The 19,856-nt window shown below is 43.2% G+C and overlaps 3 protein-coding genes across 13 annotated transcripts; all 3 read left to right on the top strand.

The window, feature by feature from the left end:
* Window positions 1-4,093: 4,093 nt before the first annotated feature.
* Window positions 4,094-7,051, top strand: LOC128255333 (fork head domain-containing protein FD3). The gene is made up of 2 exons (XM_052984872.1): window positions 4,094-4,928; window positions 5,508-7,051. Exons 1-2 carry the CDS (start codon window positions 4,582-4,584, stop codon window positions 6,559-6,561), a joined length of 1,401 nt encoding a protein of 466 aa, XP_052840832.1. The 5' UTR covers window positions 4,094-4,581; the 3' UTR covers window positions 6,562-7,051.
* Window positions 7,052-8,099: 1,048 nt separating this feature from the next.
* On the top strand, window positions 8,100-12,478 carry LOC128255337 (uncharacterized). Of its 2 annotated transcripts, none has more exons than XM_052984877.1 (6): window positions 8,100-8,833; window positions 8,894-9,087; window positions 9,178-9,340; window positions 10,401-10,509; window positions 10,580-10,761; window positions 12,346-12,478. In XM_052984877.1, the coding sequence occupies exons 1-6, from the start codon at window positions 8,758-8,760 to the stop codon at window positions 12,387-12,389; spliced, it is 768 nt and encodes a 255-aa protein (XP_052840837.1). In that variant the 5' UTR covers window positions 8,100-8,757; the 3' UTR covers window positions 12,390-12,478. The 2 variants fall into 2 exon arrangements, with proteins under 2 accessions (XP_052840837.1, XP_052840836.1); XM_052984876.1 differs by lacking the exon at window positions 12,346-12,478 and adding an exon at window positions 11,276-11,835 and having other exon boundaries at window positions 8,102-8,833.
* A 226-nt stretch (window positions 12,479-12,704) lies between these two features.
* LOC128255322 (phosphatidylinositol 4-phosphate 5-kinase type-1 alpha) lies at window positions 12,705-19,853 on the top strand. Of its 10 annotated transcripts, none has more exons than XR_008267644.1 (16): window positions 12,705-12,840; window positions 13,165-13,199; window positions 13,278-13,427; window positions 14,138-14,335; window positions 14,389-14,531; window positions 14,590-15,111; window positions 15,165-15,269; window positions 15,338-15,470; window positions 15,561-15,648; window positions 16,021-16,083; window positions 16,423-16,509; window positions 16,692-16,964; window positions 17,922-18,138; window positions 18,414-18,586; window positions 18,677-18,894; window positions 19,016-19,853. XR_008267644.1 is itself a non-coding variant. In XM_052984851.1 (16 exons), exons 1-16 carry the CDS (start codon window positions 12,753-12,755, stop codon window positions 19,022-19,024), a joined length of 2,370 nt encoding a protein of 789 aa, XP_052840811.1. In that variant the 5' UTR covers window positions 12,705-12,752; the 3' UTR covers window positions 19,025-19,853. The 10 variants fall into 10 exon arrangements, 9 of the variants coding, with proteins under 9 accessions (XP_052840811.1, XP_052840809.1, XP_052840816.1 ...); XM_052984851.1 differs by having other exon boundaries at window positions 18,677-18,762; XM_052984849.1 differs by having other exon boundaries at window positions 18,677-19,853.
* Window positions 19,854-19,856: the final 3 nt, after the last annotated feature.

Raw genomic sequence — 19,856 nt, forward strand, 5'->3', positions numbered from 1 at the left:
ATAGAAACTCGAATATTTATGCGGTTAATCCAATCCCAATCCTTTTTAAAGTTGCTGGGGATGTTACACCACCAATGACTATAGATACTGACACAATTGGTCTATCTCGAAAAGTTAATAAAGTTAAAAAGTATTAAATATCAAAAAGAGCCAGAGTGAAAATATTTTGCTGTGTCCGACTGGAAAACAGTTTTGTATTTTCTAACACAAAAGCATTCTTATTTGATTTTGAGCTGCAATCATGCTTTACATTCATACCTCTTTAAAAGACTTATTTTTAATATTTTTATTATTATCTTATACGGGCTAACAAGACGTTTTTATAACAAAATTGAACGCAAAAAAATTATCTAAGTTCTGCAATTTTGAGCACTAACTAATTTTGTAAATTAAAACTATCATATTTATAACTTATGTTTCCTTTTACTAAGCCACTAAGTTCCTGATTGAGACGTCATGTCTACTGTTATTTCCTCAGTGTAGTACGTTGAGGGCGGGACATCGTTTGGGGCTCGCAACTTTGTTTGGGTCGAAAAGAAGTGATTGTCCTTGCCGATTCCTTGCAGTCAAAGCAATTCAAGTGTCAAATCTTTTATTTGCCTTTTGCAGATTTCGCAATAAAAATTTGTATTGTCAAAAGTCTGCGCTCATCCAAGCCAAAGACCAATCCCAAATCCGAATCCGAATCCGTAGTCAGAGCACCACCCTCCCCGTTTCAGCGCTCCGTTTTATCCGCTTGGCATATCCTTTGGTCGTTTGTTTGTGTGCAATAAATTTGCTGACAAAAGAGGGATTATTGCTGGATCATGCCGCTGTTGCTGCAGCTCGGTATGAGTGCGGAGGATATATATGCCCAGACCTGAAGCTGGAGCTGAGCAGGATGTGCTCCTGGTGGCTGGTTCCTGTCAGCGTGCATTCCTCGGCGTTATTGTTTGGCCATAAGTTAATTGTTCCCCTGCGAAAGTTTCAATGCACCGCATCCTTACGCTCAACTGGCCGCCAGAGTCCTTTTTCCGGACTCATGCTGGGCTTAAGCGCTGATTAACCGTAGTCTGACAGCGGACATGGATACGGCTATGACCACGGATTGCCGCATAGGGGGAGTGGAGGTGCGCATAGTTGAAAACGTTTAATTGCCATGGAAACTATTGAGTATCCGGATAAGTAATGAAAAGTGGATTGAATGAGCAAATATTTTTTATATTTAAAAAGGAAGCGGTGGGGGATTAAGTGTACAAATGTAAAGAGTTAAATGTGAAGTCGTCAAGAATCGATAGTTTATTTTAGCCGATTCCAGTAAGATTACTTCTGACATTTGTGAAATTTTAAAATTGTATAAAAAACTAACCATATTTGGATCACCTAAACTAATTAAACCAAATAATAATAATTAAAAAAAAATTTTATATCCTTAGAATACATTTTTAAAAAGCTCAGTTTGTTTAGTTTAGTTTTTGTATATTTTATTATAGTTTTTATGGTTTTCAATAATTAATTCATAGTTTTGCAACAGTAAAACACAAAGAAAAGTAAAATGAGTTCAATCGAAAACTGAACTGATGTCTTTAAGCAATATAAATAATTTTTCAATAGTTTTATTCTCTTTAGTACAAAGAAGTAGAGCAAGAAAGAAAGCCACTTTCGGCAAAAAGGAGTATATATACCCTTGCAACTAAAACTACAGATAACATTCTATAAATTCACTTTATTTTAATTCATTCATTGGTCAAACTAGTAAAAACAAGAAGCTATAACCCTGGTTTGCAAATTTAAATCGATGAAATCCTCCAGAGATCAAGCGTTGATGTGTAAATATCGTTTTCACCTGTTTTTATGTCAATTCTTCTCTTCTCCAGTTTTGCTTATTCGCCTTCGGTCATCGAAAGCTTATTTAACTAGAAATTTATCATTCTTCAACTTTCCTATAGACGTTATAAGGTAAGGTTTCCTTATATATATGCGCGAGCTCAACAAAGTTTACATAAAAGGCAAAAACTAAGTTTCGACAACATAAATTAATTCTTTAAAAATAAACGCCTGAAACCCAAAAATAATTTTATCACTTTATCTAACAGATGAAACCTTCACAAAGCTATCAAGCTATTAACTTCAACAATCCAGAAACACAAGGTTTAATCCCTAGAAGATTTCTTCGATTTAAATTTTTAAGCCAGTGTAATTTGTTTTCAAACGGCCCATTCCGGCTCATATGCTATCTGCATTATAAATAAATCTTTAGGAAAAGTTTCATCCAGGCATGGGCAGATCGACTAGCCTAGTAACTCTGATCAAGAATATATAATAAAAAATCAGCTACATAACGTTGCAAACTAATGACTGTAACTATAAAACTATTTGCAAAAGTATTGTAACATTATCATAAATTTTGCGCTTAAATATAATACATTATTGATCATACGATGTAACCAACTTACTTGTTAATATTGTAAATTCATGTGAACTTTGGGGAAGTTGATTACATTTTTGCTTAATTATTTCGGTCGAGAGCCATAAAACTCTCTGTTTGCTCATAAAAAAGACAAAGGAAAGCCGCAACAAATTTTCCTAAATTGCTCAACGGACAGTTCCGAAAGTCGCCATATATGTATCTTTTCTGTTTATCCCTTGCCAATACCAACACTACTAAGCGGGGATAAAGATACATACCGAATGCCGATGCCACGCCCCTAAAAATCTGGCCAAAAAATCATTGATTCGTAAGTGTAACAGTGTGGAAAAGGGGGCGAGAGAAATGGGGATTAGGGTGGCAAAGCTAAAATAGAATAATGAAAACGATGCCACGAGTGAAAGAAGCGATATCAATATTGTCCTGAATGCGAAGATGGCGGCCATTATTGTGCTTCTGTCTGTTTCCATGTTTATGTGTGTGTGTGTGGCTGTGTATGGGTAACTTCCGCAAAACTGGAAAACTAATTTGAACAAAGTACAACAAATAAAAGTGACTACTGAATGTTTAATTTGAAAAGGGAAGGCTCCAAACACTGAACGCCGAACAGCAGCGACAACAACAGCAATGTCTAACAACTGCAGAACAAAAACAGCGAAAATGAAAAAGAGAAATAATACAAAACCCACTTGGATACAACTACAAATGCAGCAAACACATGTACAGTCTACCCCTGCTCTCCCTTTCTCGTTTTGGTATCCCCCATTGTGTTTAGAGGATGTTGGCCAAAATGGCGCATTCAGTTCTCTCACTCCCAAACCCAGAGAAGTACACGGAAAGGATTTATACTTAGTTTGATGGCTTATTAGGGCAGGACAACGGCTAAATCAAGTGTGTGTTTAAATATTACCGTACTGGTTTAAAACCGGATTTCGATTTAAGTAATGTTTTGCCGATTTTTCTCAGCATTCAATACGGCGCAGCTAGAATTAAATGGGAATTATTGCGGCGTATAAGCAAAAAATGCGATTGCTAAGATTTTAATAATATTTATTTTTAACGCTTCCAATGGCTTACGTCCAAAACTTTATGTTAAGTCCTTAAATTGATCAATGATCATAAAATCCTACACAAGTTTTCTTTCAGTGCATAGGGAGAGAGAGCGGGAATGAGAATGCGAAACCGAGAGAAACCAAGAAACGTCGACATACGGTTAGAAAAACATTCGCACATAAAAATGCTAACATTTGAAGCATAACATTTGGGGCGGAGGAGAGGGTTGGAGGGGCAGCAGGATAAAGTGGGAAAGGGAGAAGGACGCCTGCCCCCATGTGGCTGACATAATGAAACATTATTAAGAGCCACGACGTCAAAGCGGCAAAAGGTATCTAAATTTGCGCAAAATGTTTATTCCCCCCACCCCAGAGATTTGGCTTCTGCAGTCGCTGCCAATTTGCCGTCGCTTGGAGAGGAAAACACAAATATCACATTTACAGGAGGCACTCCACCATTTTGAGCCACACTCATGCAGTGCGAGAGAGTGGGATGGCAAGAGCGAGGGCGCCATAGATTGGTTCGCAGGATATTGTCTCATCCCCCGCCAGAAAGAGAGGCCTGGCTACGCTCGCTCTCTCTGCCCGGATGCTGCCTGCGTCGACGGCGACGTCGGCAGTAGAATCACAGTTATTCGAGATACGAAAACACAGCAGCGGCGACACAAAAGCTCAGGGAAACGTCAGCGGCAGCGGCAATGGCAGCGGTTTTTCATAAATAAATGTTTGAGTTATGTAGAAAAACATTTTGGGCGAGAAGATTTTCGTTTTCGTTGCGATTCAGTTAACATTTGGCCAGCGGATTCCGCCTTTAACGGACACGACGACGGACGCGCTAGCCAACTTTCCACTCGACTGCTGGCCATATGTACAGTTATCCCCAGGACCCAAGCGGAAACGGTGACAGTGAACGGTTAACGGTGAAGGATAACGGTACCGGAAAGCGAGAAATTCAAGTTTAAATGCCAGTGCAAATGCCAAGTGAAGCTAGTGAAGAAGCGCCAAAACGAACACAGTTCCTGAGCAAAATAGTCAAACCAAAAAAAACAGTGTTGCGTCCTCTAATAACTTAAGCAAATCCAGTACTTCAACTCAAATAGACAACAGTGATTTCCCGCAAACATGCACACCAGCACGGATCCCATGCACACTCTGCACGACAGTGTCTCCCTTTCGCCGCCGCTGCTCAAGAGTTCGAGGAGCGGCTCCTCCGGCGGCATTGGAATCGGATGCAGTGCATCCTCGCGCGCCGCCGCCGCAGATGCCATGTCCATGGGCTGCGACGACAGCGATATTGAGCCTTCGGCCGTCGGGGGAAGTGGTGCCGGCGGCGGAGACGGCTCAGGATCCAACGGCGGACCACTTGTGAAGCCACCGTACTCCTACATCGCCCTCATCACCATGGCCATTCTACAGTCGCCGCACAAGAAGCTCACGCTCAGCGGGATTTGTGACTTTATCATGTCGCGGTAAGTTATCCAACATTTTTTTTTAAACAAATTTACGCACATTTGTTTTTAGTTCTTGCAAAATTTTTTTTTTTTAAGTTTTTTCAAATCTTTCAAGATTATGAAATGGTAGTGTTTATTTGAATTTCGAATTCAATGTAAACATTGAGAAGTGAAAGCTGAAAAAATCCTGGCTATAATCATGCAATATAGATTCCAACTTATGGCACTTATACATAGAAGAATAGTATCTGGTATATAAGAAATGTTTAACTGAAAGGAGGTGAATCGCTTTTTAGACAACATTGAAGAACTTATTTTTAAAGATTAATATGAACATTATACATACGACTGAACATACTAAGAGCCTACTTACCGGCGTTGATCATGTCATATTTTGATTTAAAACAAGCTAACTTTATTAAAAACAATTTAACTTTTTTAAATTTTAAAAATATGAAGAATATAATGTTTTTTTTTTTGATCTGTCTTTATTCACTTAAAATTAGTTATGACAAATTTTGCTTCTATCGATCACTTTGAAGTTATGGACTTATGAAAACCTTAATAAAATTTTTGATTTATCTAATTCACTTATAGCTTCCCATATTACAAGGATAAGTTCCCCGCCTGGCAGAATTCGATTCGGCACAATCTCAGCCTAAATGATTGCTTCATAAAGGTGCCCCGTGAGCCCGGAAATCCGGGAAAGGGCAACTTCTGGACGCTGGACCCGTTGGCGGAGGACATGTTTGACAACGGTAGTTTCTTGCGGCGTCGAAAGCGGTACAAACGTGCTCCGACTATGCAACGCTTCTCCTTTCCGGCAGTTTTCGGCACACTGTCTCCATTTTGGATCCGTAAACCCGTCCCCCTCGTTCCGGTGCACTTTAATGTGCCCAACTTTAATGGAAGCAGGGATTTTGATGTCGTCCACAACCCGGCGGATGTCTTTGATTCAGCCCTGCGGGCGGATAAGAAGTTTAACTTCTTTGCAAATGCGGAGGCTTCATTTTACCAGGGAAGTCAGTCGGGCGACAAATTCGACCGGCTGTCCTTCATCAATCGCGGACGAGGTGTGGATGCTCTGGATGGCCTGCCGCATAGCAGTGGCTCCGGTGGCGGAGGAGGATGTGGAGGCGGTGGTGGTGGATCCGAGGGTAGCCGAGCCACCAAGTACAAAAGCCCCTACGCCTTCGATGTGGCGACTGTGGCCAGCGCTGCTGGAATGTCCAGTCACAGGGACTACGCAGATAGAGTTGCGGGCGGAGGGTATATGGACCTCAATGTGTACAACGACGATGCGGACACAGAGGCGGACGCGGAGGCCGACGGAGATGACGACTCCTGCGAGGACAAGATCGACGTGGAGAGCGGCAATGAGCAGGAGGATTCACACATCTCGGATTCGGTGGATAGCGCCTGTACAAATCGCCTGGACGCGCCGCCGGATGCGCTGATCTTCGAGCCTGCGGAGGCATCCGACAGCTCGCCACCGGGAATGGGAACTGGCTCCAGTCCAAGAAGACGGTTCGATAGTGAGCCACTGGTTCTAAGGACCAGCAAGCAGAGCAGCGCCAAGGACTTCCGCATCGAGACGCTGATTGGCCACCACCTGCATCACGGTGCCAGCCAGGAGGAGGCCAGCGATTAGGCGGGATTCGACCAACCCATCCGGAGCTTCCCCCAGAACCGATTGGCTTGTGTACAGTCCATCGAACGGTGATTTCTCGCTTTCGATATAAGCACGTTTTATCACTCCACCCCCACGAATCCAATCCGAGCAGCAAGTAGTGATCAGTAGGTGTATCTGTAGGATGTAGGAGCCAGCACGCGAGTTTTTAAATGCGACCAAATCAAAGCCAACGCTATAGTTGCCAGTCCACTTACGTACTTTACATATATCGGCGCGTATATCTATGTAAATCTGATGCAGTGCACATTTATAGCATACTTTTAACGCGAATTCTAGAGATCTAGATCCTAGGCCTATATCTACCATACCAGTACTATTCATGTGTAAGTGTGCGTGTGTGTGCGTGTAACTGTAACACATCCAAGCAAGAGGAACACTATTAACTATAAATTAGACTAAGAATTTTGCTGATGTTATTGAAAATTGAATAAACAACAACATAACAATAGTTCTAAATTGTTAGGACAAAAGCAGTAAAAATTGAATTGGTAAGTATCTAAGTATATAAACTGTTAAAATTAATTTATTTATTTTTTTAATTGTTGAAGTCAATGCTAGTTTCCTAAAAACTTTCCCAAAGGAATATTTCTATTTAAAACGATATATTTTTTTGAAGTATTTTTCGATGCTTTAAACATACCGTATTAACCTTTAAAGTTATTTTAGAAATTTTTAAAAACAATATTTCAGTTGTATAGGTGCTTTGCAGTAAGTATCAACGAAGTCTCAATCAAATTGTGTTTTGTATTCAAAATACTATACTATACTATATACATATGTATGTATTAATAAAACAGTGGGATTAAGTAAGAAATATTGAGGGGTGATATGTGACTACAAAATACTTGTAAGTTTTTAATGTCTTAGAAATAATGATATAATTAACATTTAATTTGAGGCACAGTGTTGGCTAGTATCTTAAACCATGACAAACGTCGGCCTCTACACGCATGCAAAATATTCAAAAGTAAAAATTTGTTTTTTGTTTTGATAAGCTTGCTTACCAAATCAAATGCCTTGAACACGGCCAATAAATCATTTGTTTTTAATAAAATATCATAGAAAGAATGCCATATATGCGTCCGAACGAAATGGACTGCCCACTCTCGAAGGTATCTTAAAGCAAAACATATAATTTTTACTTTCAACCCCTGATATAACATATACCCCGCATTACTAACAAAATGTAGAGTAATACAGATAGGATGCGATAAATCTCTACTAACATTACCAAATATCCATTGCCCCTCACTAAAAACTCTATTTTCCAGTCTTATGTGGAAAACATGTTGGTTTTTTGTTTCATATGTGATAAGCAATTCGAATTTAGCGCTCAAAGTCCCAACAAAATGTGGCAACAGTGCTTGGAAATCAGTTCAGCTTTAGCGCCTGCGCATTGGACGGCGCTCAGCTGATTTGTTTCGAAGGACGAAGGGGGTCGGTTAAAGAGCCCCATGAAGCGCTACCAAAAAAGCTCAACTCTCGGGACGCGTCGTTGACTTCCAGTGTTAAAACATTAAAAGCTGCGCTTGGAAGCGGGACAACAGTGTGCCGTAGAAGATACCAACACTAACTATTGGTATCCGACAGAACGGCAGAACTCACGCGCTACGCCGACAGTACGAACTCCTTTTTGGCACAGTTCGCCCCCGCGGACTCCATTTGCACATACCCCACAGCAGACACTATCGCACGTATATATATGGCTGCAGAAAGTCGATTTTTCGCTAACAAAAAGTGCTGTATGTGGGCAAAACTTTGAATGGCCCGGGTCATAAAATGAGATTGCAATAGTTGCAATTGGCAGCGAGAGATGTCCTGCAATTTTGCCGCGGAGATGCTGCGGCCCAGGTGCTGAGCTCATCGAGGCGAGAAAAGTTTGTACCATTCAGTGCCCGTATCCCCAGGAGAAAAAACCATCCCCCTGCTGCTGCTGCTGTGATGAGTTTGGTGATAATGAGTGCGACCAAAGACCCCCATGTCTCCATTTAAACCCGTAAAACCAAGATAAGCATAAACATCCGACCAACCAGATAGGTAATAAGAGCCACGCACAACGGAGACGGTTGAATTGGCCTTAGCGAACCGGCGGAGCAGGACCCGCAGTTTCCGGCAGAGACGGACGTGGACCAGGTCGCCAAGTAGACAGCCCTCATGGCGGGCTGGCGAGGGCGAGGACGAGGGCGCGGGCTGTGTGCGACACTGTTGGCGGTGCTGACCCTACTCTCGGGTAAGACCTTCCTAGGAATATACCCATTATATCCCTAAATTACCCCGAAATCCCCCACAGTCACCCACTCCGTGCGGATCACCAAGCTCCGGGTGCCGCGCACCTACACGCTGTTGCGTGACCACGAACCCGATCCTCTGGTCCTCGACTGCGAGGTGGAGATCGGGCCGCGGGAGCAGGGATTCGTCCTCAAATGGCTGTTCAACAACCACTCCATCTACCAATGGATACCCTCGGTCAAAGGGTTCGCCATGGTGAGTCAGCAATCGGGGGCAGCAAATTAATTAACATATTAATCGAGCCGTGTCTCTGTCTTTGCCTTTGTCTTGTTCTTGCGATTGTAGGGCTTCATGAAGTCGAAGATAGACACCAAAATATTTACTATGGAAAGCAGTCCCGGTGTTATATCGATAAAGAATCCCAACTGGAACATGACGGGGGAGTATACGTGTGCGGTGCAGACCTTCGAGTCTACGGATAAGCGGAGTGCCCGCTTGCAAATAATCGGTGGGTGTCACGACCGCAGCGGAAAGGATCGGCGGTGAAAGATGTTCTGCCAAGGGTGGGAGATTGAGGTTTAAGGTGGTGCCTACAGAGGGTGACCTGCCCACCTGCCCACCTGCTCACCTCCTCACCTCCTCAACTGCCGACCAGCCCACTTGCCCTCCCCCATCTTGACTGGGGAACTTGTGTTTGCATAGGTGTTTGGGTCGGTGTTTACACGGGGAGACAAAATTATGATTTATGTACTCTAAGGCCATTTACAAAAGTCAAGGAAGCGTTTCATAAGAAAGCTCCGTTTTATTATTTTCTTCCATTAGTCTTTTGCAGCAGTTAAGTCCCCTTTTTTCATGTCATTAAAAAGCAGTCTTTATGAATGGGCTCAACAAATAACTTGTGGGGTACTGTTTTTGTAATTCCCATTTTACTTTTTAATAATAATTTTTAATGTTCTTTTTTTAATGTTTATTTGCATTATAATATCTTTTTATTAATAGTTTCAATTAAAGAACAACTTAAAGCCAAACGGAACGATAGAGTGACATTACATGACAAATGAAACAACATTTATATTTTCATGTTATTCAAGTAATAGACACTTAAAGAATTTAAAGTCCCCTTAGTACCATCACCTTTTATGCAGCATTTTGAATTTATAAGTCAAGAATCACACTGTAGGATAGTTTTCGATACTGTTTTAGGTGTTATAGGTCAATGGTTCAGGTTTGATTGGTCGAGCTTAGGCATGCCCAATTGAGTTTAATCCACTCGAGTCGGGGGTTGACTCTTTTCTTTCGGTGCAGGTGTGTTGGGCCCTGTCGGCTGGGCACGTGTGATTCGCTTTCATATTTGCATGCGTGTCATGTGGCAGTCTCTGCGGTGTCCGGAACCGTCGCTTGTTTGTGCTGTTTTGTGCTGTTTTGTGCTTTTCTTTGGAACACTGTTCTGTTCTGTTTTGTTTTGTTTTGTTTCGTTGTTTAGTTTGACACTTGATTAATTCTCACGACCTTTTGTTTTTTTGGCTCCTGTCTGCCGGCCCGGCCCACAACCAATCCCACACTCATAGTTCCTGAGTCGGATTTCATGCTGGAAGCGCGGATGAGCGGCTCGCGTCTGGATGTGGACGTAATGTGTGCAGTCCAGCACGTCTTCCCGCAACCCATGCTGTCGGTCATGTAAGATGAGCACGGCAATTGCGGCCGGTGTAAATTGAATAGCCCCTGGATTTCAACACTCCATTCGCAGGTTTGACACCCACATACTGGACTCGGTGCTGACGCAGTTGGACCAAGACCCCAGTGGCCTCTACAGCATGACCGTACGCACCCGCATTCCTAGAGATCAACTCGAGTCCCCCACCCCGATCACCTGTGCATTCATTTTAATTGGCACCAACTATACCAAACGCCGGGAGACTATTTTCTATGGTAAGTACAGGTAAGCAGGGGCTGCAAAAGATAAGTTATCTATGCTTTACCCCTTGCTAGAAGCTTGATAAAATTACCTGTGTATTAAAGAAACTAAGATTTTATAGATACATATCTTGATTGGCGACCTTTCGTGGTAAGACTAATTAATTCCAAAATTAATTCGTATTTTAAGTAATTATAATTTGATGTGGTAATTACTAAACTTCACAAAGAAGCTAAAGTCTTTATACTTAAAACACTTTTTTGTGTATTACAATTTTTGTAGTTTTATTAAAATATATTAAACAAAAGACCGTTTCTAATTTGATTTATATTAAAGAAATAACTTAAAGTCGTTTCTTGTGTGAGTGTAAGATTTTCAACGTTTTTTAACCATTTAAAGTTTTTTTTTAATAGTTAGTCTTATTGCCTCCGAATTCGTGAATTTGGCAATCAGGCAACCCTGTTTAAAAAATAAATTCTATGAAAACCAAGAAATTAAGTTAACTCGTAATACTTTTACTTTTTACAGATAAGGCCTCAACTATACAACGCAAATGGACAACGGTCGCCGTAGTAATGTCCATAGCATCCTTAGCTCTAAGCAGTTAGTTCTGTAGTGTCCTTCGATGTAGGCCATACTTGTTCTTAAGTTTGATCTAGAAATTTTGATAATCTCTAATTTTTAATAGACTTTTAACGGATAAACGTAATTTTTTGCGATATTTTTAAAAAAGCGCTTATATTGTACATGCATGTAATTGTAAGAAAAACGAAACACAAAACAAACACCACAATGCGAAAACAAACGAACCCATAAAAACAAGAACGATAAGACAACAGTAACTCATATAACAAGAAATTCTTGTATTCATATATTTACCACATAAATAAAATATATATTATATAGTTATCTATGATGTATAGGTCTAATTGAGTACTGAAACGCTAATAAAACAAAAATGAAACAGTAAAAGTGCATTAAACCAACCGCCTTCGTCGTTTTTTTCTTTGCAAATAAATTAAAGTTTTAAAATTGTATTTTAAGTGTAAAATTAGGAATTCAAGTCTAAACTAAAATAACTTAATAAATAAATCATTGTAGGACTAACTAATATGCAAGTCTTGTAGTTTTCTGGCATTAGGGGCTTGATTAAAAGGAAAAAAAAGTGGACAACTGATTTCTAACGGCAAAGACTTGGATTAAACAATTTTAGATGTTTACTAAAACAAGACGATCGGTCCACCATTACAAGACTTTTATTTTAGTAGCTTTCTAAAGATGTGAATGTACAATTATACTGTTATATCTGAACTGTTTGAACCAATAAATTCAGTAAAGAAATGATTAACTTAAATAAAAATAAGTTCCTTAAAAAGCTTCAGCACCAAGAATTAGAAGTTAGTTATTTAGTTAGTTAGCAATATAAAGTGTTAAAAGCTATGATTAGCAATTGGGTTTTCAGCAACAAGTATCTAGCAAGTTTTATTTATTTATTTATTTTGCGTTCTTGAGTGTTGAAACCAAAATAAGCACAGATTTAACGAGTAAAACTGATTAATAATTTTATTCTGATATTATTATTTTAAATTCATATTTAGAAATGGAAGTAAGGCTACAATTTTTATTATTCGCGGGTCTGTAAACAGTGCGGATGCTCCGCATTCAAATGTTATTGTGAATGCAACCCTGCGCTCGCTCCTGCGCACACCCTTCCAGCACGGCCGACCTTCCAGGCCTTCCAGTGGGCCTATGAGTATGCAGTGAAAATGACAGCAGTGGCAGAGGAGCCATCAACACATCATCGCAGACAGCTAAAGCGTTGACGCCAGCGCCAGACGAAAGCCAAGGTTCCTGCCCCCCAGTTAGCCCAATTGATTGGATAATCCCCACAGATAGCGAAACGCGAGGACAGCGCCGAAATAGCTCAAAGTCCCTGCTAGACAGCATGTCCTAGTGAAGCCCTCGACGGGAACGCAGAGAGCAGGACACCTGGAGCAGGAGCACGATGGCCTCCGGCGATGGCGACACCATCAACACCATCGACTTGGACAGCTCCTCGGCGTCGCAGGCCAAACTGGCGGAGCCCAGCAATGGTAACTATCATCCCCAGTCGCCTTATTTTCCCCAGCGCCCGAAAAAAAAATCAATGACTGGCGAATGGCGAATAGCGAATGGAAGTGCCCCTGGCGCATGTGTCTCGCGTGAAGGGAAGAAGCGTGAATGTGAATCCACCCCCGCACTTGACAGACGACGGACTTCCATCGGCTCTTATTTTTATTTATACTTTCGGAACGGATTGATAACAAAAGAAAGTCGGGGCCCGTCCAAGTTCAAGTTGCGGTGATTGACCAGGCGACTGCGTCATGGCCTGAATAAAACATGACTCCTAATAATAAACTTGTCCGCTCTTTCTTTAGCCTCCACCGACCATGTGGGAAACTCATCGCCCGACGTAAGTACTTCCGCCGTGGCCTCGAGGTCACTCCAATCCAAACTAATCGGGTCAACTACTTTCCCTCCAATCGACCAGCTGGGCAACCGACCGATGCGAGCGGCCAGCAAGGCGGACAAGGAGCGCAAGATTGGCCACAGACGCGTCGGCGAGGGCGGCGAGATCACATACAAGAAGATACAGACGTCGCAGATCATGGGCTCCATTCAACTGGGAATCCAGCACACTGTAAGATTTAGCCAAGCCTGTTTTCTATTGAGATATAGGCCATATATTTGGTGTATCGCAAATATGAAGTATTCTTTAATATATTTCGAGAAAGGCAATTCGGTAAAAAGTTGGCTAGAGTCTAAGTTTTAGTTTTGTCAGCATACTTTTAGGTACCTTTTCAGATTTGTTGCCCCAGAGATATGAAATAACTTCCTGATTTTTGAAATATTGCAAATAATGTTGCATTTCTTTAATATGTTTTTGACAATTACTTTTTGTTTTTAAGGCATCTGCTCCTAAAGGCCGTAAAATGATAGATAGATAAAAGCATAATACATGGGTTCCCAAAATAAATTCCTTAAAAAAGTGTTTAATACTTAATGTTACTTTTAAAATCATCTGACAACTAATATTTTGTTAATAAAAGCTAATAAGTTGTAGGCAAGCAAATAAACTTTGATTATGTATGGTTATTAGGATTATTACACCATATTTAAGTTTATTGAATCTGTTTTATACTTATATTTTTTGATGAGAGCCTTTAAATTATAAGTTTATTATAAATACTTAAAAATTTTAAAGATTTATAGGAATTTGTTGCAAATGCTTTTCCAGTACATACCACCAAAGTCCTTCACATTTTCCCAGACCCCTTAAAACCCCGTTTTAAATTTCTTGACTATTGATTTACACCTCAAGTGATTGATTAAACAATAAATACCCTGCAGGTCGGCAGTCTAGCCTCGAAGCCCAAGCGTGATCTACTTATGATGGACTTCTGGGAAATCGAGAGCATCACCTTTCCGCCAGAGGGTTCTAGCCTTACACCTGCCCACCACTATAGCGAGTTCAGATACAAAATCTACGCGCCCATCGCTTTTCGCTACTTTCGGGATCTGTTCGGCATCCAGCCAGATGATTTTATGGTAAGTAAATATCATATTTTAATTTAGCAGCTTCTAATTGATAATCTCTGCAGATGTCCATGTGTACGTCCCCACTGCGGGAACTGTCCAATCCTGGTGCTTCCGGCTCTATATTCTACCTGACGACCGACGACGAGTTCATCATCAAGACGGTGCAACACAAAGAGGGCGAATTCTTACAGAAACTACTGCCTGGGTGGGTGCCTCCAGCAATCTTTACTAGATGGACTCACAAAATAATATTCCCATTGCAGTTACTACATGAATCTAAATCAAAATCCGCGCACGCTATTGCCAAAGTTCTTCGGATTGTACTGCCTGCAGACGAGCAACGCCAAAAATATTCGCCTGGTGGTCATGAACAATCTGCTGCCCTCATCCGTAAGAATGCACCTGAAGTACGACTTGAAGGGCTCCACGTTCAAGCGCAAGGCCAACAAGGCGGAGCGCGCCAAGAAGTCGCCCACGTATAAGGACCTCGACTTCATGGAGCAGCATCCGAACGGCATTTTCCTGGAGGCCGAGACCTACTCCGCGCTGATCAAGACCATTCAGCGCGACTGTACGGTGCTGGAGTCCTTCAAGATCATGGACTACTCCCTGCTCCTCGGCGTCCACAACCTGGACATTGCGCTCAGGGAGAAGCAGAGCGAGCAACGGAAACCGCTGAGAGCTCCGCTGGCCGAGGACTCCGACGTGGATGGGGACGATCCGCTGGACGCCCTGGATGGCGACGCCAAGGATCGCGATGCGGCCACGGGCATAAGTAGAAACAAGTGAGTATCTCAGCACTCCGACAATATAGGAGCAATCTAAAGAGCTAACCCAGTGCGGCATACAGGTCCGTCAATCGTCAGCGTTTAGTGGCCCACTCCACGGCCATGGAGAGCATTCAGGCGGAGAGTGAACCCATCGACGACGAGGAGGATGTGCCGTGAGTACTATTCTTTTCCTTTGACATTTTCTCGGAAGCTAATAGAATCTCATTCAACTCCGTTCTAGACCTGGTGGAATTCCAGCGAGGAGTGAGAAAGGCGAACGACTGCTGCTCTACATTGGAATCATTGACATTCTGCAATCCTACAGGCTGAAAAAGAAACTGGAGCACACTTTCAAAAGCATCATACACGACGGGGTAAGATTCGAATCAGAATCAGTATCATTAGATCAGAATTAATACCAACACTATTCCATAACTGATATCCCCCTCTGTCGTTTCTTTCAGGAAACCGTATCGGTCTGCCGGCCCTCGTTCTATGCTCAAAGATTCCAAAACTTTATGGCCAAGACCGTGTTCCGCAAGATACCCTCCCGTAAGTGGGCCGGGCGTGGAAGTCGGGCTAAGTACTCGTACTGTAAGGCATTTTTGTGTGCAGTTGGCCGAGTTATGCAAGCACTCAGTTCCGGTTCCAGACATTTTTGCGTAGATACTTAGCCAAAGTCACACACATAACACACCATTTACATTCCACACACCGAACACCATTAGACACTCGTAGCTTGCTAATTTTGGTTGATCGATTGATGTGCAGCAAAAATGCAATATGGTACACTTGGCCTGAGTAGACGCCGATCCGAAGAGATCTCTCGACATCGACATTCAATTACCACCAACCGCTCTGTTCTCTGCTTTCTTTTTAACCATGTCTCGAATGCAATCACCCCACACTTACGTACGCATATAGTGGATCTCCCAGAGATCAAAGGGAATCACAGAAAATTTCGTACCTTGGTAACCAGCTACATAGGTAAACAATCTAATGATCGATGTCTCTTATTTTTTGATTATCTCTCACTTAAAGTTTACTTACACCTTCTTTAATGAGTATTTAAATGGAGTTTAATAACGATGTTTTGTATTCACCCCTTGGTTTGATATGATTTCGAAACGGACGCCAAAGCATGCCTAGCAATCTCACGTTAGTTGCCCTCACATCCCTGGCATCCTTGGCATCCTGGCAACCGTACTGCTCTTGGCTTCTTTGCATAGTTGCTTTGGGAGTGCTATGCTTTTTGAACCTTATTTTCCTATTGCAACTTCTTGAAGCAACCTCTAACTAATTCCCGATTTTGACTGGTTTTTGCAGCGCTTAAACATTCGCCATCGAAGAGAAAAAGCCTTTCCAAGGCTATTCAGCGCTCCATCGACAGCGACAACGAGGTGGTCACGCGGCGTAAGTGTAGCTCATGAGAATATGAGTATAATTATAAGTTGTGACCGTCTCGCATATAGTTAACCTAGCCCTAAATAGTTAAGGCTACTTTTAACTATGTATTTAATGCTAAAGAATTCGCGTTGTCTTTACATCTTTACCCATATGATGGACAATGTGTTAATCCGGTTTTATTTCCTCAGCGGTTCACGCCTCGCACTCGCACAGTAGTGGCAAGATTCACCAGCCAACCAAGCCGCCCACCACCGAGCCCACGCCAGCGGGAGCGGCAGGTGGAGCCGTAGGAGGAGCAGCTGCCCTTGGTCCAGCTAGCGCCAGTGCCACCAGCGAGCGGGCACCTCCGCCCGTCAGGCAGCGGACTCCGGCGGCCAGCAATCTGAAGACACGAGTGCCACCGCCAGTGCCACCGCGTGGTTCTCCGCGGCGCAAGGATGCCCAGGATCGGACGACACCAGGTACAAAGCAAGAGAAGCACACCACTAATCCCAATCCGCCACCAGCACACACCCACACCCTCCAGGTGCCAACGAGCGAGGTCATGCCTCGGTTCGGAGATCGTCGTTCGCCCAGCAACGTCCAGGATTGGCTGGAGCTCCACGATCTTTTCGATGCTCCGGATAATGGCCTGCGAGCTCCGACTGCTCCTCCGCCCGAGCCTACAGTTGCGCTGCTCAGGAGTTCCTCGCTGAGGCGCCGGGACTCGCTGCACTCCGCCTACTCCACGGCTCGATCGGAGAGCAGTTTACGGCGGCAGCCGCCTCGACTGCTTAACCACGTGGACATTTTTCAGCGGCAGAACAGCTTCGTGGCGCCCAGCGAGCGATCTTCATTGGGCTCCATTGTTCGGAACTTTCCGCCTATCAGAGCGGATAGCTATCGTTCCGGACGCTCCCGTTCCTCGGGCAGTATTCCCAGCCACCGTTCACCAAGGCGTGGAGTACAGGAGAAGCTGGAGCGGCAGCACAGGCGGAAGCGCTACTTTCACTACGTGGACATGGCACTCGTTGGCGATGATTGCGACAACCAACTGGAGGAGGACAACCTGCTGCAGTCGGTCAGTGCGTTTCTGGAGGTGAAGCGCGAGCTGGAGGCGACATATCGCCCAAAAAGGCCGCTGCCCAAGCTCACGGATCCTCCGCCAGCAGAGCAGCTGGCCAGGGATCCTCTTCCACAGCAGACGAGGCGGGCAAAGAGACGGGCGCCCAAGTCAGCGCCTTCCACGATACCCGAGAGCGAGGGCACCCTGGGATCGACGGGACGCGGACTGGGACGGGAGTAGCTCCTCGCTTGCACCTCGCTTTTCCAACCACACAATACCATTACCCTATATTAGAGTTATACTAGACTTTTACTACTGTGTACTTCTGCCACTCATTCCTTTGTATGTTCTGCTCTAAACATTGTATTGCTAGGCACAACGCCCTCATGCAGCTCGACTCCTCCCCCCGCCTTTGACGACATCTCCGAGGACAGCTCGAACAAGAACAGCACCTCGTCGATGGGGCGCCGGTCCCATCATCATCACCACCATCACCAGCAGTCGCAGCAGCATCAGCAATCTTACTACCTGGATCGCAAGATGAACATTGGACCCGCCTATCGAGGCTCCTACAAGGAGGACATCGTGAGGTATGACTGCTGTTTAGATGTATAAAAGAATACCTGACTGTATGATTTTTTGGAATTGTGTAAATATTTACATTAACATTTTTCTAGTGCTCATAATTTACACTTTCAATTAAAGCTGCAGTTATTCTCCCCTTTAAAGTTGTAACCTGTAGACTTATTAAACATTTTGTTCTTTTGAATAAGGGCACAGACCGATTAATGCCCTTAACTACCCAAATTGTTTACTATTAACCGTACTTTAGAATCATTTTTGATATATTTGTTTTTAACTGTAGCGTCTCCGAGGTTCATCTGGATACACTGTTGGCGGTGGACACCTCGTCGAGCAGCCAGTACGGGTCCCGCGGCGGTCTGGCCTGGACACCGCCCGCTTCAGGTGAGGGCTCCACTCCCACATGGACAGAGGGCACACCCAGTTTTACGGACTCCAGTTCGAGTGGTGATCTCGGTAATTGGCACTTGAGATTTGCTTTGAAATCGCTTTTTGTGTTTCTATATCTATCTGTATATGTGTATTCGTTCACGCTTGCAATCGTAGACAACTTCTCGCCCATAAACTCATCTAAAATCGATCGACACAAGCCGACGGTGGAAGATGCCATCAACTCTCTGTCCGCGGGAATGGTAAATATCGGAGGTGGCCAACTCTAGATACGATCCCAAGCACACAAAGAAACCTCCTGATCCGCAGCACCCACGACACCTCCTGCTCAGGGATAACATACTCATACCCCAGAGATAGTCGCACACGCCCATGTAAAATCGTACATTATTAGACTTTTCCAAATTGCAATCCATCTTCCGTTTGGGTGTTCTTCACTCCCCATTTGCTGTCTGCAATCCACTGACTCATAACCTCTCTATTGCATTCTTATAGATCAACTAACATAGCATGTGATGACGGAACACAAGACACACCAACCCATATACATCACGATGTGGACAGAGTCCGAGCAAAATATGCCTCATACTCTTACATACTGATTATGCTTGCGTGTTCAGGCGCTATTGTATAGCTAGGATATAATCAAAAGGCGCCCCACGTAGAAAAGATTCCCATGACAAGCCCACGCCCACGCCCACGCCCACGCCCACGACAATGACCACATCGACACCTTCCCATCCCTTCCAGCGGACATCGGGTGAAATCTATCCAGCAAATACATAACTCAACACTGCAAATGATATTATACACGAAAGCATACTCCCCATATACAGAACTACAGAAGCATAAAGCAAATAAATGGCAAATCAAATATATATGAGTAAAGTGCGCAGGATGGCATCCAGTTGGAGATCCGAGAACCGAGATCCGCAATCCCGTTCCCCTATACATTTAGTGTACGGTGTAAAGAGTTCGTTATGCGTTCGATCAGATAATATGAAAATATACAATACACTGAGATTATATAAACAAACGTTTTTGCGATACTTTCGATCTCCGATATATCCACATAAGTACGTATTATGTATACCTATGTATAATCAGCAATCGCGATATTACAATATTATTGTAAAATATTTCAATTTACAAGCCAGACAAACAAAGAGCAAAATTATATACATATTATTCATCTGTATTTATTAACAATAATTGTAACTCGCTTAGGTTAACTCAAAACACAAAACCAGAACGGAACGGAACGGGACGGGACTAACATATTATATTACATACATACACCAACGGACGGACCCGGACTGTGGACAACTCTCGACTC

This window comes from Drosophila gunungcola (genome assembly GCF_025200985.1).
Source record: "Drosophila gunungcola strain Sukarami chromosome 2R unlocalized genomic scaffold, Dgunungcola_SK_2 000011F, whole genome shotgun sequence".
Classification (NCBI taxonomy): Eukaryota; Metazoa; Arthropoda; class Insecta; order Diptera; family Drosophilidae; genus Drosophila; species Drosophila gunungcola.

Excerpts from the sequence above, each read along its gene's own strand:
- LOC128255333 (XM_052984872.1), top strand. The coding sequence starts at position 4,582 with ATGCACACCAGCACGGATCCCATGCACACTCTGCACGACAGTGTCTCC. Across the intron at positions 4,929-5,507 it reads TGTGACTTTATCATGTCGCG|CTTCCCATATTACAAGGATA; the intron begins GTAAGTTATCCA and ends ATTCACTTATAG.
- LOC128255337 (XM_052984876.1), top strand. The coding sequence starts at position 8,758 with ATGGCGGGCTGGCGAGGGCGAGGACGAGGGCGCGGGCTGTGTGCGACA. Across the intron at positions 9,341-10,400 it reads TGCCCGCTTGCAAATAATCG|TTCCTGAGTCGGATTTCATG; the intron begins GTGGGTGTCACG and ends CCACACTCATAG. Across the intron at positions 10,510-10,579 it reads CAACCCATGCTGTCGGTCAT|GTTTGACACCCACATACTGG; the intron begins GTAAGATGAGCA and ends CTCCATTCGCAG.
- LOC128255322 (XM_052984848.1), top strand. The coding sequence starts at position 12,753 with ATGGCCTCCGGCGATGGCGACACCATCAACACCATCGACTTGGACAGC. Across the intron at positions 15,471-15,560 it reads AAAGCATCATACACGACGGG|GAAACCGTATCGGTCTGCCG; the intron begins GTAAGATTCGAA and ends CGTTTCTTTCAG. Across the intron at positions 16,510-16,691 it reads CAACGAGGTGGTCACGCGGC|CGGTTCACGCCTCGCACTCG; the intron begins GTAAGTGTAGCT and ends TTATTTCCTCAG.